Source organism: Sarcophilus harrisii, chromosome 1 (assembly GCF_902635505.1).
Source record: "Sarcophilus harrisii chromosome 1, mSarHar1.11, whole genome shotgun sequence".
NCBI lineage: Eukaryota > Metazoa > Chordata > Mammalia > Dasyuromorphia > Dasyuridae > Sarcophilus > Sarcophilus harrisii.
In genome coordinates, this window is record NC_045426.1 from 334,022,751 (window position 1) to 334,036,238 (window position 13,488).

Consider the following 13,488-nt stretch of genomic DNA (forward strand, 5'->3'; position numbering starts at 1 on the left):
ATATGTTGGGTGCCCAATTCGAGTTTGTGAGTGGAATAATGATGATCTTTCTGAGTTGATGGCAGCTAGAAGCAGTGGGTGGACAGTGGCCAAAAGCTCTTATACAAGGAGGGGCTAGAAGACAAAAATGGAACACTAAAGGACACGTCACCCTTCTAAATCTGACCATCCTTGGAGAGCTGATGACTGAACCCAGTGATTGAGCTTTAAATGTGGTGACAAATTTTGTGCCATTTCCCACCCCAAACATGTTCACAGGGAATTTCTCTAGGGACTTCCCTTTTCTCTGTTCTTTTCTTTCTGACTGTTGGGAGATATAATATGCCAAGTCAGGAATAGCAAATGAGCCCAGTGATGCCTGAAGGGAATTTGGGACAAAATAGTGTTGTTTTCCCCTTCCTCTTTCTTCTATTCTCTTTTCCTTCTTTTCTTTCTCTTCACTCTATCTTCTCCCTTCTCTACCCCTTGCTCTTTTTGCTACTTTCTCTCTTTCCCTTTGTCTGCCTCCTTTCTCCTCTTCCCTTTTCCTCTCTTTCCCCTTTTCTCCCTCTTTCTATTTTCTTCTCCCCCTCCTCTTCATCTTCTTCCTTTCCCCTGTTCCCTCTCTTTGTGCCCCCTTTCTATTTTCTTCACTCCCTCTCTCCCCACTTTTTCTCACACATACACATAACATACACCATCTCATTCTCTAATATTCTCATTCTCTTACTGTTTTCATTTCTTGCTGTCTAATTCTCTTGTTCTTATTCTCTCTTGCTCTTGCTTTCACTCTCGCTCTCCCTATTGTTCACTCATCCTCTCTTCTTTTTTATTCTCTCAGTATTCATTTGATAATTTTGACTGAGTGCTGTTGCCTGAAGCTTTGGGACTGACTTGGTTCATAGCAGGGTGGACAGATAGTTTCACAATATGTAACTAAATATTTCCTTTACTCCTCTGGGGAAGAGACATGTAGAATGTCCTTTGATATAGTGCTCTGAAGAATGAAAAAAAATGTTTTTTGACTTTGGAATCTGTTCCTCTGAGATGTGGCAACTGAAAATATGAATTGTGCCACCTATCTTGTACAGTTTATTTTAATCAATACAGAGAGAAATGACAGAGATGGAGTGGATGTTTGATTGACTCATTTAAGAAGCTTGACTTTTTATATTTTAAAGGAGGATAGTATATGTAGTGTTGCGGGTGGCTAGCTAGGTGATGCAGTGAATAGAATACTGTGTTGCCTGAATTCAAATCCATGCAAGTCATTATTTATTCCTGTTTGCCACAGTTTCCTCAACTGTAAAATGAATTGGAGAAGGAAATGCCAATCCAAACCAATAGCTTTACCAAGAAAATTCCAAATGAATTCACAAAGAATTGAATGTGACTTAAATTGATTAATAACAAAAATACAGTTCTTCAGTACCTACCTCAGCATTTTTTATAAGGTTCCAATGAAATAATATGCAAATCATAAAGCATTCTATATATGTCTATGCTTATAGTTGTACTTTTCTGTAGTACTTCTCCAAAATTAAAGGCAATATAATATAATAAAAAGCATATTGAACTTGGATTTAAAGGACATGGGTTCAAATCAAACTGTTCATCAGTGATATGGGGCAAATGGATTGCCATTTCTTTTCTCCTTTGGGTGTAGTCCTTTCTGTTTGTCTCTGTTTCTCTGTCTGTTGCCATCTTTCTCTGTCTTTCTCCCTTCCTCTCTCCCTTTTCTCTAATTCTTTTCTCTCTATTCTTCTGTCTCTGTTCTTTCTCCCCTCCCCTTTCTCCCCTTTCTTTTTCCCTCTCTCCCATCTCTTCTTTCCTCCCTTCTCACCCATACATTTTTTCTTTACAATTTTGATTAATAAACTTTTCCCACTCTTCCTTGAAATCAGGAGATAATATTGACATTGGGAATTTGGGCACCAAGATATATCCCTTCACCCTTGAGTCAGGGGTGGGACTAAATTATTTTTCAGGTCTCTTCTGTCCTTAAAGCCTATGATCCTGAACCCCCATCACACCGATTTTTCCTTTTCTCTCTTCGATCCAGCCTGCATGATGAATGTGCACAAGCGCTGTGTGATGAATGTCCCCAGCCTCTGCGGAACAGACCACACTGAGCGTCGAGGACGAATCTACATCAAGGCCCAGATTGATAAAGATGTTCTCACTGTTGTTGGTAGGTGTTGGGGGAATGTAGCTTTGGGATCTCTTGAAATAGGATTCTTGCCTTGTCCTTGACTTAACCTGTAACTGTTTGTCCCTTGTTCTCCAAGAGGACCATGACATCAGGGAGTTGGATATAAGTGAAGGAGGACTGTGCAAAAATCAACAGCCTCCCTTTCTCCCCTGGAACCATCTGGGTCCAGTGGCCATACACAGACCAGGAAGGCTGGAGATGGTCCTGGATACAGAGGGAGGACTTAATTTGTATGCTGATCATGAAAGAGAGCAGGCAGTGTCTGTGGGCAGGAGACCTTTAGAGACATGGACTCGCCTGCCTTATTATTCTTGATTTGTGAGCTTTGCCCTTTCCTGACTAGCCCAGTCACATTTTGGTCAGATTCTGTGGGTCTCACAATTGTTGTTCTTCTCTGTGTTGGTAATTTCTTACTGTGTTTGTGAGGTCCTCGGGGCACTGTGGTCTAACACACAGACAGCTTGGGGCTTCTGTGAGGGAGTTCTGAGCACTCCCTGTGGAGTTTCCTTCTTCCTGTCTTTTTGTAGTTCTCTTAAACTCCTTGTACTCAAAGCCCTTGATTTTTATTAATAGAACATAAATGGCAAGTTGGTTCCCACCAACATCCTCATGGGAAGCAATATTCACTACACACAAACCTGCAGGGTGTGGGGGGGAGGAAAGAGGGAGGTGTGGGGATTTCAGAATATGGTAACGAGTTTGAGCTTGGTGTCCATGTAAACTAGATTTCTTTTACCTATAGACTGATCTCTTATCCCTTAAGTAGCCTAACAGGAGTCAAAGCTGTGCCAGAAATTATGGTTGCTTACTTTTCCAGGTTGGTGGAACCAAAGTTGCTTTTGAATGATCAAGAAAAGAAGCAGGAGAACTCCCCTCCCACACACACACAAAATCAAAAACCATTAAGCAGTGCTTACTGGAAGAATCCACAGTCCATTCTGTCACCACTTCTTCAGAAGGGAACTGGGGATCAGGGCTTCAATCCTTTTCCCACAGACAAATAGAGTAATGAAACCTTAACCAGGAGAATTCTACCCACCATGGATGTAATATAAATAAACACATAGGACTCTTTCTTGGGATTGGAAAGAGGCATAGGATAATAAAGAAACATGCATTCAACAAAAAAGCAGACTATTCACAAAGGGAACTGCCTGACACTATAAGAGATTCTCATATTTGAAAAACACATGTTGACCATAATACCCCCAGCAAGCTAGAAGAATGGCTTTCCCAGCTTATCATATGATTATTAGCAAAACAGTTCTTCATCAGATGATCTTTAAATCCTAGTCATTAGTTGCTTGCCTAAAGAAAAAAAGGTCAAGTTTGAATGTGACAACTTCCTAATTTTTTTTTTTTTGGACTGGGTATGGGGGCTAGTCAGCAAAATTGATACAGCATGGCATATTTAAATATCATAAAAGCATTAGAGTAAATCTATTACACTATCCTCCTGAAAAAGATAAAGAGAAATTGTCTAGATCAGGGGTGGGGATTTTTTTTTTTTTGCCAAGGACTAATTGGATATTTATAACATTATTTGCAGACCATACAAAATTATCAACTTAAAAACTCAAGCAATGGTGGGGGGAGAAGTATACCTGGCTTTTAACTCGTCATTGCCTGTAGTTGCCTTGAAAGGGCAAGATCAAATGATTTTACAGGCTTTATATGGCCATGGTCCAGACCTTCCTCATCCTTAGTCTAAATGATGATAGATTTTGTCTAATGAGACTTGGAACAGGCAGGATGACTAAATCCAAGCCATGATTGTTAATGATTCCATTTAGAATGGATAGAATTCTCCAGTGGAACAACACAGAGATCTGTCCCTGGACTTCTGCTATTATACACTTTAATCAATAATTTGGATGGAATCATAGAAGGCATCCTTATCAAATTTGTGGATGACACAAAGCTGAGAGGAATAGCTAGCATGCCAGATAACAATCAGATGAAATTTAATAGGAATACATGTCAAGTTTTAAGCTTTGGGTTAAAAACAGTCAACTTTAAAAGTTAAGGATGGGAGAGACATAAAGTCAATTCCTTTATTAAAGATCTGGATGACAAGCTCAATACAGAGATCATTGATGAGATATGGCAACTCAAAATAAGCTAACGTTCTTTGAGAAGCGTGATATCCAGAAAGAGGAAGGTTATTGAACCTCTGTATTATGTCCTAGTCAGCAAATCTGGAATATTCTACCCAGCAATGGGTACCACATTTAATGAAATGGCTGTCTTCTTTGAACATTTGGAGAATTATACTGAAGAAAAGGGTTTAGGCTTGTTTCGCTCTCTCCATCTCACCCACAACTCCAAGGGAGAACTAGGTGGGGAAAATTGCCAAGAGTTAAAGTTTGATGCAAGGAAAAGCATCCTAACTAGGGCTGGCCTGATTGGTCTAAGTTGCCACGGGAAGAAGAAGCTGTTTCCTCCTGGAATGTTTCAATCAGAGGCTGGATAATGTAATTTGGAAGTGATTCTTGAGGGCAATTAGGTGGTACAGTGGCTAGAGCACCAGCTCTAGACTTAGGAGGATAAGTTCAAATCTGGCTTCAGACACTTACTAGCTGTGTGACCTGGGGCCAGTCACTTCACATCCCCCCCTCAAAAAATAAAAAAGAAAGAAAGAAAAGGAAGTGATTCTTGATCAAATATCAGTTGTACTAGGTGATTCCTGATGTCTTCTCATGTTTAGATCTTGTAATCCAAAGTGACAGTTTGAATTTATACTGGATAGTTTCAGAAGGCAGGATTAAAAACAGTGGGTGTAAGATGCAATGGCAGATTTCTTTTCAGCCCAACTAATGTAGGATGAAGTCCATGGACCTCTAGAGAGCATGGTTCTTTCTCTATTTCTGTTTATCCCTTGTCCTTCCAGTCCTGCTCCTAGGACACATATATGTTGTTGATTTCAGTGATCCAATGAGTAGGTGCTTAGGAAGCTGGGCTGGATTGTGGATTTTAATCTTCATTTCCTCTCCCCTTTTAATTTTTTGTTTCCTTTTTCTCTTCTTGTCTTTAAGTGGCAGAAAGTGCCAACAGTACCTGCAGAGTGGACTTATTTTTGGCTTAAATCCAACTAATATGAACTCTTTGAGTCTAGCAGGAACTGAATCCATTAGGGTGCCATCCATGATTGTCCCAATGGAGGGGCAGCAGACTCTTGATGGTTAGATTCTGAGCACATTAACCTAATCCTTTTTGCATACCCCAAAGAAGCCTTCATACTTGGATTTCTAAAGTTTCATACAAAAGGTGATGGATGCCAGCCTATGATCATACTGTGATCTGTACCATGAGGTTGGGGCAAGAAAAACAGAGTCTATTCCCTACCTTAGTTTGGCTCGTAACAGAATGGAAAACAGATGGCTTGCTTTCCACTTCTTAGATATTGCTGGGAAAGAGAATTGAAAGAGATTTCACAGCCTGACCCATTAATGTACTATGGGGAAGTTCTTATGACTAGTCCCTTCTGTTATCACTTGAGATCAATGCCTTTTACTTTTTCCTTTGGGATGGTAAATAGTTATACCTCCTTCCTTTCTTTCCCTTTCCTAACCCTCTCCGCCCTCACCCCCACCTCAGAATAAATTGTTTGGAAAAGCTGCATGTAAGCCTGGACCAGAGAGAGGTAACATATACATGGAACTTCATAGGTGAAAAATGGGGAGTGAGGAGTTGATTAAATAAACTGCTTTAACCATTGATATTCAGTGCCTACAGATAGCTCCAGAGGGAGTCATTGCAGTAGTTGTGACAAAAATGAGAATCTGCTGCCACCTCGTGACATTTTTGAAGCTGCACATATATTTAATAGAAGGTTTAGGCAAAGCCAGCTTGAAAAAAATTAATAAAATGGGGAAGTCTAGGCATGATGACATAATAGCAATACTAAGCCTCTTCTGCATAGAATATATGATCTTGATCTTTTTTTTGTGTTATCCAGTAAAACCTATGAACTCTGTCTCAAATAATGTATTTAAATGCATGAGATTTCTAAAAAAATAATAATAAATGAATACATGCATGGAATCACAAAGGACATCAATTATAGTAAAATACAGTTATCAAAATATGATTCACAGATTCTCAATTTAAGATCTCATGCTCTAAAAATTAGACTTAGGCTAAATAGACTTGGGTCTTTGAAATCACTATGCATGTAGATAGAATGAACATAATCTCTTTTTACAGTAAAATTGGCCTTTCTCTATTTGAATTTTTTTAAATAAATTACCTGGATAAAGCCATAGATATCATGCTTTTGGGATGACAAACTCATGTTCCAACAAGATCTTTATAGGAAGGAATGATGGAACAAAACCAATAAGGTAAAATATTTTAGAGATACGTATAACATCTTATACTTGAGGTCAAAGAATCAACCATAAAAATGCAGAATATGGGAGAAAAACCTATGTAGTAGCTCAGGTAAAAAAAAAAAAAAACTTGTGGGTTAGGGTAAGGTAGAGGGGCTACTCCAGTAAATATATTGTCGGAAGTCACAGGATGATGTGATCATGATGTGCAATCTTAAGCTTCATTAAAATAAGTGCCTAGAGCCAAGGAGATAGTGGCCTTATTTTTTGCTTTGGCACAGATGGTTATGTCTACTTTTGGACACCCAATTTTAGACAGGACATTGATGAGATACCTCTAGAGGAGAATAATCAGAAATGAGTAGAGTCTTGAAGTCATGTTATATAACAATTAATTGGAGAAATGTTTAATTTAGAGAGAAGACTTAGGGAAAAAGAAAAGCTATCTTTCAGGTATTTAAAGGTCCTTTATTTGGAAGAAGAATTGTAGTTATCTTTGCCTCAGGGACTAAGAGCTATATATTCAATTTGATAAACATTGGTTAAATGTCTTTGATGTTCAAGGTGTTGTTCAATAGGTGGATAGCACAGAAAGACTAGTTTTGGTTTGATATCTTAAGAAAAGCTTTATTAACCATTAGAACTCTAACACTGACCTTGGATTTTTTAAAAAAGTCATTTCCAGGGATAGTGAGTTTTCATATCACTAGAGACCTTCAATGGAAGGTGACCATTTGCTGTAGAAAAGTTTCATTCTGACTAGGTGACCCTTGAAGTCATCTCTCAGTTCTGAGATTTTCCCTTCATGTAATCTGAATTAAACTTGTCAGAATTATAAGAAGGAAAAAAGATCTCTTACCCTGATATTTTTTAGTAACCTCCTGCTTAGTAAAAGGGAAGAATTTTGAGAGTAGGGACTTTTTCATTTTTGTCTTTTGTCTTATTCAGTGTCTAGCATGACTGTCAGAGTCTTAATTTTTAGCTGGAACTTTCTTTTCCATTTCTTTCCTGACTCTACAGACTATGTCCACATCACCACAAATATTCATATATCCTATCTGGAGAAACCACATTTTTCTAAGATGTCCTCATTCTACTCATTGTTTGCTGGACTTTGTTGACGGGAGGAAGGAAACAAGCATTTATTAAACATTTACTATGTGCTGTGCTAAGTACTGAGGATATTCTTGTAGTCAAGAAGCTTAATGCACAAGAGCTGAAAAGAAGTGGAGGAAGGGAATGAAGATACCCAGTTCAAGGGTATGGTTTTGAAGTACAAAAACTAGGAGCATCTCCCTGTCTTCTTCCCTCTTCTGCTTCTCCTCCCTTCTTCTTCCCTCTCTTCCTTTCTCCTTCTTCTTTCTCTTCTCTTCTTCCTCCCCTTTCCCTCTTCTTTCCCCATCTTCTTCTTCCCCTCATCTTCTTTCCCTTCCTTCTCTCTTCTTCCTTTCCCCTCCTCTTTCTTTCTCCTCTCCCTCTACCTTCCTTCTTTCTCCTCTTTATTCCCTTTTTACCTCCTTTCCTCTTCTTCCCTCTCTTCCCCTCTTCCTTTCCTCCTTCTCCCCTTTCTTCTTCCTTTTGTTCCCCCATCTCTTCCTTTTCCCTTTCTTTTTTCTTTCTCCCTTCCCTTCCCTTCCCTTTCCTTTTCTTTCTTTCTTTCACATATAAACAAACTAAGGCTTTATTGAGTGATTTGACCAAGCTTACATAGCTAGCTAGTGTCAGATCTGGGACTGGAATGTTTTACTGCAAGTCTACAACTTTGTCCATTATGTCATGCTGACTACTTACATAATAAACACATGCGAGTTTGTTGTTTGGATTATGTCCATCTCTTCATGACCCAATTTGGGGTTTACTTGGCAAAAATTCTAGAGTGATTTGCCATGTTCTTCTCCAACTCATTTCTTCTCCAATTCCAACTCATTTTACATTGAGAAAACTGAAGCAGAGTAAGTGACTTTCCCAGAATCATACAGTTAAGAAATATCCGAGGCCAGATTTGCACTCATGTCTTCCCTGTGTTCTGTATAGTTAGCTGCCCCTGACATAAATTTTGATATCTGGCCTCAGGCATTTGTTAGCCAAGTTCTCATCTATTTCAGTCTCCTTATATGTAAAATGGGATTAATAATAACACCTGCCTCCCAGCATTTTGTTGAGGATTTGCAAAGTGCTTAGTTCAATGGCTGGCATGTGATAGGCACTTAATAAATTCTTGTTAAAATGTTAAAAAACAAAATAAAAATTTCTTAGATTCAGAACTGAGAAGGTGCTCAAGGTCTATGTACTATGACCCTGATTTTACAAATGGGCTAACTGAGCCCTACTATTCCTTACCCAGTACCAAAGAATGTAGCATGAAGTCATGACAAAGTTTGCTGTATAGTAAGCAGGGGGAGTAGTTAGTATACTACTATATAACAAGGGCCCCAGGATCGTGTGAGATCAAGGGGATCCGTTTTTGCAAACCTAAGAAGGACTGGACTGTGTTTGTACTTCTTATACAAGTAATTAACAGCCCTGTAGGCACTAAGTGTAAATTGGACTCCCTGCTAGCTGAGAAAATGAAAGGTCTGGACTGGCAGCCCATCTCATCAACAGCCTTATAGATAAAAAAGATAAAAAAGTATTCTTGAGAAGGATCAAAGGAATGGAGGATACCAAAGTAGGTTTCCAGTGGGAAAATGTTGAAGATATTCAGGAGCATCTAGATCTGAGTCAAGAGTTTACATAGTGGAAAATAGACTATAAAGAGAGAGAATAGAAGCTTTGAACCACTGAAATTTGGATTTTAAGGCACAGGATCCAAGTTCACTCACATCCAGGCTCTGAACAGTCTATCTCTGAGGAAAATCACTTAATCTCTCAGTTTCATCTTTTGCAAAATACGGTATTTGGTGTTTGAGATAAAACATTTTAAAGTTATCTCCTAGCTCTAAATCCTATCAGCCTTTCGACATAATAAATTTATTTCTCACAATCTGGAGCAGTTATCTTAAATCATTCTCCTCAAACTTCTTTAACATCTCTGTTCAATTTGGTAAACATTCATTAAGCATCTACTATATGTTAGACTGTGTGCTAAGTTCTGGGGAGATAAATAAGAAAAAGACAGTCCCTGGCTTCAAAGAGTTTTCAAACTAATGAAAGAAAGTAACACACAAAAAAAAGAAAGCTGAAAAGAGGAGAGGGTGAAAGCCAGTAGTGAGACATGGTATTCTGTAGCATGACACTCTATGGTATCCAAACCAATGAGTTTCTTATGAAACACAGAATTGCTAGAAAGGTATGTGACTTTGTAAAGGAAGACTTTGGGAGAAATTTAATACCCTACACTCCAGCCCTCCAATCAGAGTAGAAAAGCAACTGCTGAGTTTTAAAAACTGCATCAATCTATATGGTGATAAGATTGCCTGTGATAAGTTATTATTTTATCCTGGGGGAGAAATTGTGTTTTTTCATGAAAAAAGCAAGAAAAAAGTGAGGGGGAAAAATTTCCCCCGTCCCTCTCAAGAAAACTGTTTTCTTGCTTATGTTATTGAGAAAAATAGAGAAAATTTAATGAGAATTTCTTTTCAACATTAAAAAAACCCTTTCCAACACAATGTTTATAGAAAAAAATAGAAAGGGGTCTCTGGGGATTATGAATACTAAAAAGGAAATGTAGATTTGGGGCCAAAGGTGGTGTTTTTATCATTGTTGCAGACTGAAGATGAAAGTTGGTCTCTCTGCCTCGAGTTTCTCTCTCCTTCAGTTCGTCCTCCACTCAGATTTCTCTTCCTAAAGCACAGTGCTGGTTCTCTACTTATTACATTCCAATGATTCCTTATCATCTCCAGAATCAAATATAAAATCCTCTTTTTGGCATTCAAAGCCCTTTATAACTTCACCTCTTCTATCTTTCCAGTTTTTCCTTAGACTTTACTCCATTCTAAACTCAACTATTTTATAATTTAGTATTGTTCCTCAAACAATATAACCCATCTCCCAACTTGGATATTTTCACTGACTGTCTTTTATACTTGGAATTCCCTTGCTCCTCATCTCTTTATCCTATCTTCCCTGTTTTACTTCAAGTCCTAGTCAAAATTTCAACTTTTGCAAGATGTCTTTCCTGTTCTCCCTTAATTCTAATGCCTTCCCTCAATTATAATATTGTTTTTATTATTATTTAGGATTTTTTATATCCCAAAATTCCTGATGTATGATATAGGATTAATACATCTTTGTTGATTTGATTTTCAAAGTGTCTAGGAAAATAGTTTTGGAAATTGAGATTAAGTTTTCTGATACATATTTAATGACATGAGAAGGATTGGCTCCTAGCTAAGGTTAGAGTATATTGAATATATTTGATACAACTTTGAAAATGGAGACGAATGGGAAAATGTGTCTATATTATCTGTTAAGACATAAACTACAGATATCAGCAAATAGGATATAGAAAGAATAGGTGAAAGTCCAGGATGAATTGGGGCTTGAAGAAAAACAAAAGCCGGTAGCAAGAAGTCCTTTTTAATTGTTTTATTTGTAAGATAAGAAGAAAAATAAGGAATTAATAGTCAGTTATTGAAGACTGCTGTGACGATGATATGAATTGTAGAAAAATTAAGAGTTCTTTTATAGCCAAGTTCCAATTCGTGCAAATAATTAATTCTTTGATGTCATTGTTTTGTTTGAATTTTTACTCCATATTTTCATTAGATTGGAAATATTTGCCATATTTTACATAATTATAACTTGAAATAATATAAATTTGAATGCATAGAACCACTTCAGGGGATTCTATTATTCATATTAACTAGGGCCTATTTTATAGGGAGAATTATCTTTTGACAGGACAATATAACAAAAAATAGTTACAAGAATTGAAAACCAAAATCAGTCAGGTGATAGCAAAATTTCTTTTAACTGACCTCAATTAATTCAAATTACATGATCTTGATGGAGTAAACTATCTTAGGAAGACAAAGGAATTTCCTGGATGATCTGGCAGGATTGGGGTCATGGTGAAGTTTAAATTAAGTAAGGAACAAGACTAATAGAAGAATGAAGAATGATGAAAAAGATAGATTTTCAGTCTTTAGAAAAGAAAACTTAGTCACCATGAGCCAGCATAAGCTCATCAAGAATGAGCCAAGTTAGACTAACTTATTATTCAGTCATTTCAGTCATGATTCATTCTTTGTGATCCCACTTATAGATCTTTTTGGCAAAGAAACTGGAGTGCCATTTCTTTCTCTAGTTCTTTTTACAGATGAGAAAACAGAGGCAAAAAGTGACTTACCCAGGATCATATAATTAGTAAATAGTTGAGGCCTTATTTTAACTCAGGTTTTCTCATTTTAGATCTGGCATTCTCTCTTTTGGTTCACTGTCTTCCTTCATTCTAACTTAATTTCCTCTTTATATAGCATTATTCAACGTGGATAAGGAGAATTTTATAGTCACATGCCTGGAATTTAGCCACGATTTTAATAAATTCTCTTATAAGATCCTTGTCAACTGTAGTTAAATAGATACATTCAAAGCTAATTAAATGACTGGATTCAAAAATTAACAATTAATGTATCATTTCAACTTGGAGGGAAATCTCTAGTGGAGTAACCTAGGACAACTATCATAAATCCTGTGCAATCAATATTTCTAGCAATGACTTAAGTCAGGGCATAGATTGCATGCTTCTCATATTTATGGATGAGAAATGGGAGTGATAGCTAAGACTGGAAGACAATCAAAATCCCCTAAAGCTCTTTGGCTAGAAAAAATGGGCCAGTGGTCATAAAGTGAAATAGAATAGGAATTAATATAATATTACTTAGTTGAATTTAGAAATAAAATGACTAAGTACAGCATGGGGGAAAAATTGGTTAGAGTACCAGAAAATTTAATTCAAAAAAAACTTATTAAGTGCAAAGCATTTAATATGTGAAAGGCATTACAGCCATAAAGATGAAAGAAAGTCCTTAAGGAACTTGAAATATAATAAGCAACCTAATTACATGTGCACAGAAAAGTATTTTATACAGTAGAATGTGTTAAGTGTAAAGAAGAATTCATAAGTGCTTTGGGAAGTTTTGAGGAAGGAGGAAGATGGGTTGGTTAATGGTGCAAAGGCACTTGAGCTGTGTCTTGGAGAAAGAGATATTTCAACAAGGAGAGATATGAAGGGGGAGGGAAATCCAGACATAGGGAATGGCTGGTGTACAGGGACAGAAGAAGGAATACCAAGCTCAGGAAATATATAGGTCAATTTGATCAAAACAAAAGGATATTTGAAATAATGAACCAAAGATGATTTTTTAAAAAAAAATCTAAGAAATGGGACAACATATGTAAGTTTTCATATAATGATGATGATGGTTTACATATATATATATATATATGTATGTATATAGTGTCGAGATTTACAGAATATTTTTTAAATGTTATCTCATATTTGTCCAAAGTAATACAACCAGAAGCTATCTAAGGCATTGAATTCTGCCTCAGATAGTATTTGCTGTATGATCCTAGACATGCTACTTAACTTTTTTCCATCCTCAGTTTCCTCAAATGTAAATTTGAGATAATGTTATATCATTTGAAAATCAAATGATATAACATATATAAAGTACTTTGTAAATCCTAAGGTACTTAATAAATTCCATGATTATTACAAATGTTAATATATTAGTGAATTTTAGAGACTTAGTAACTTTGGGAACACAAAGATATAAGTCCTTTGTGATTTGAATTAGGGCAGAGAACTCCATAAATATGGAAGTTTCTTCTAGCGCTAGAGAACAGAAACTTTTTGATTAAGTTATAATCTTTTTTTTTTTTTTTTTTTTTTTTTTTTTGGTGAGGTAGTAGGAGTAAGTGACTTGCTTAGGGTTACACTAATAATAAGTGTTAAATGTCTGAGATCACTGGGGTCCTCCTAATCCCAAGGCTGGTTCTATGTCTACTACACCACCTTGC

The 13,488-nt window shown here is 36.8% G+C and overlaps 1 protein-coding gene across 2 annotated transcripts in view; it reads left to right on the forward strand.

The window, feature by feature from the left end:
- Positions 1–13,488, forward strand: part of PRKCB (protein kinase C beta) — a 634,931-nt gene that overhangs the window by 281,955 nt on the left and 339,488 nt on the right. For both annotated transcript variants that reach the window (XM_031945586.1, XM_031945585.1), the window contains exon 5: positions 2,042–2,170. In XM_031945586.1, coding sequence (XP_031801446.1) covers positions 2,042–2,170 — 129 coding nt within the window. The remainder of the gene's footprint in view (positions 1–2,041; positions 2,171–13,488) is intronic.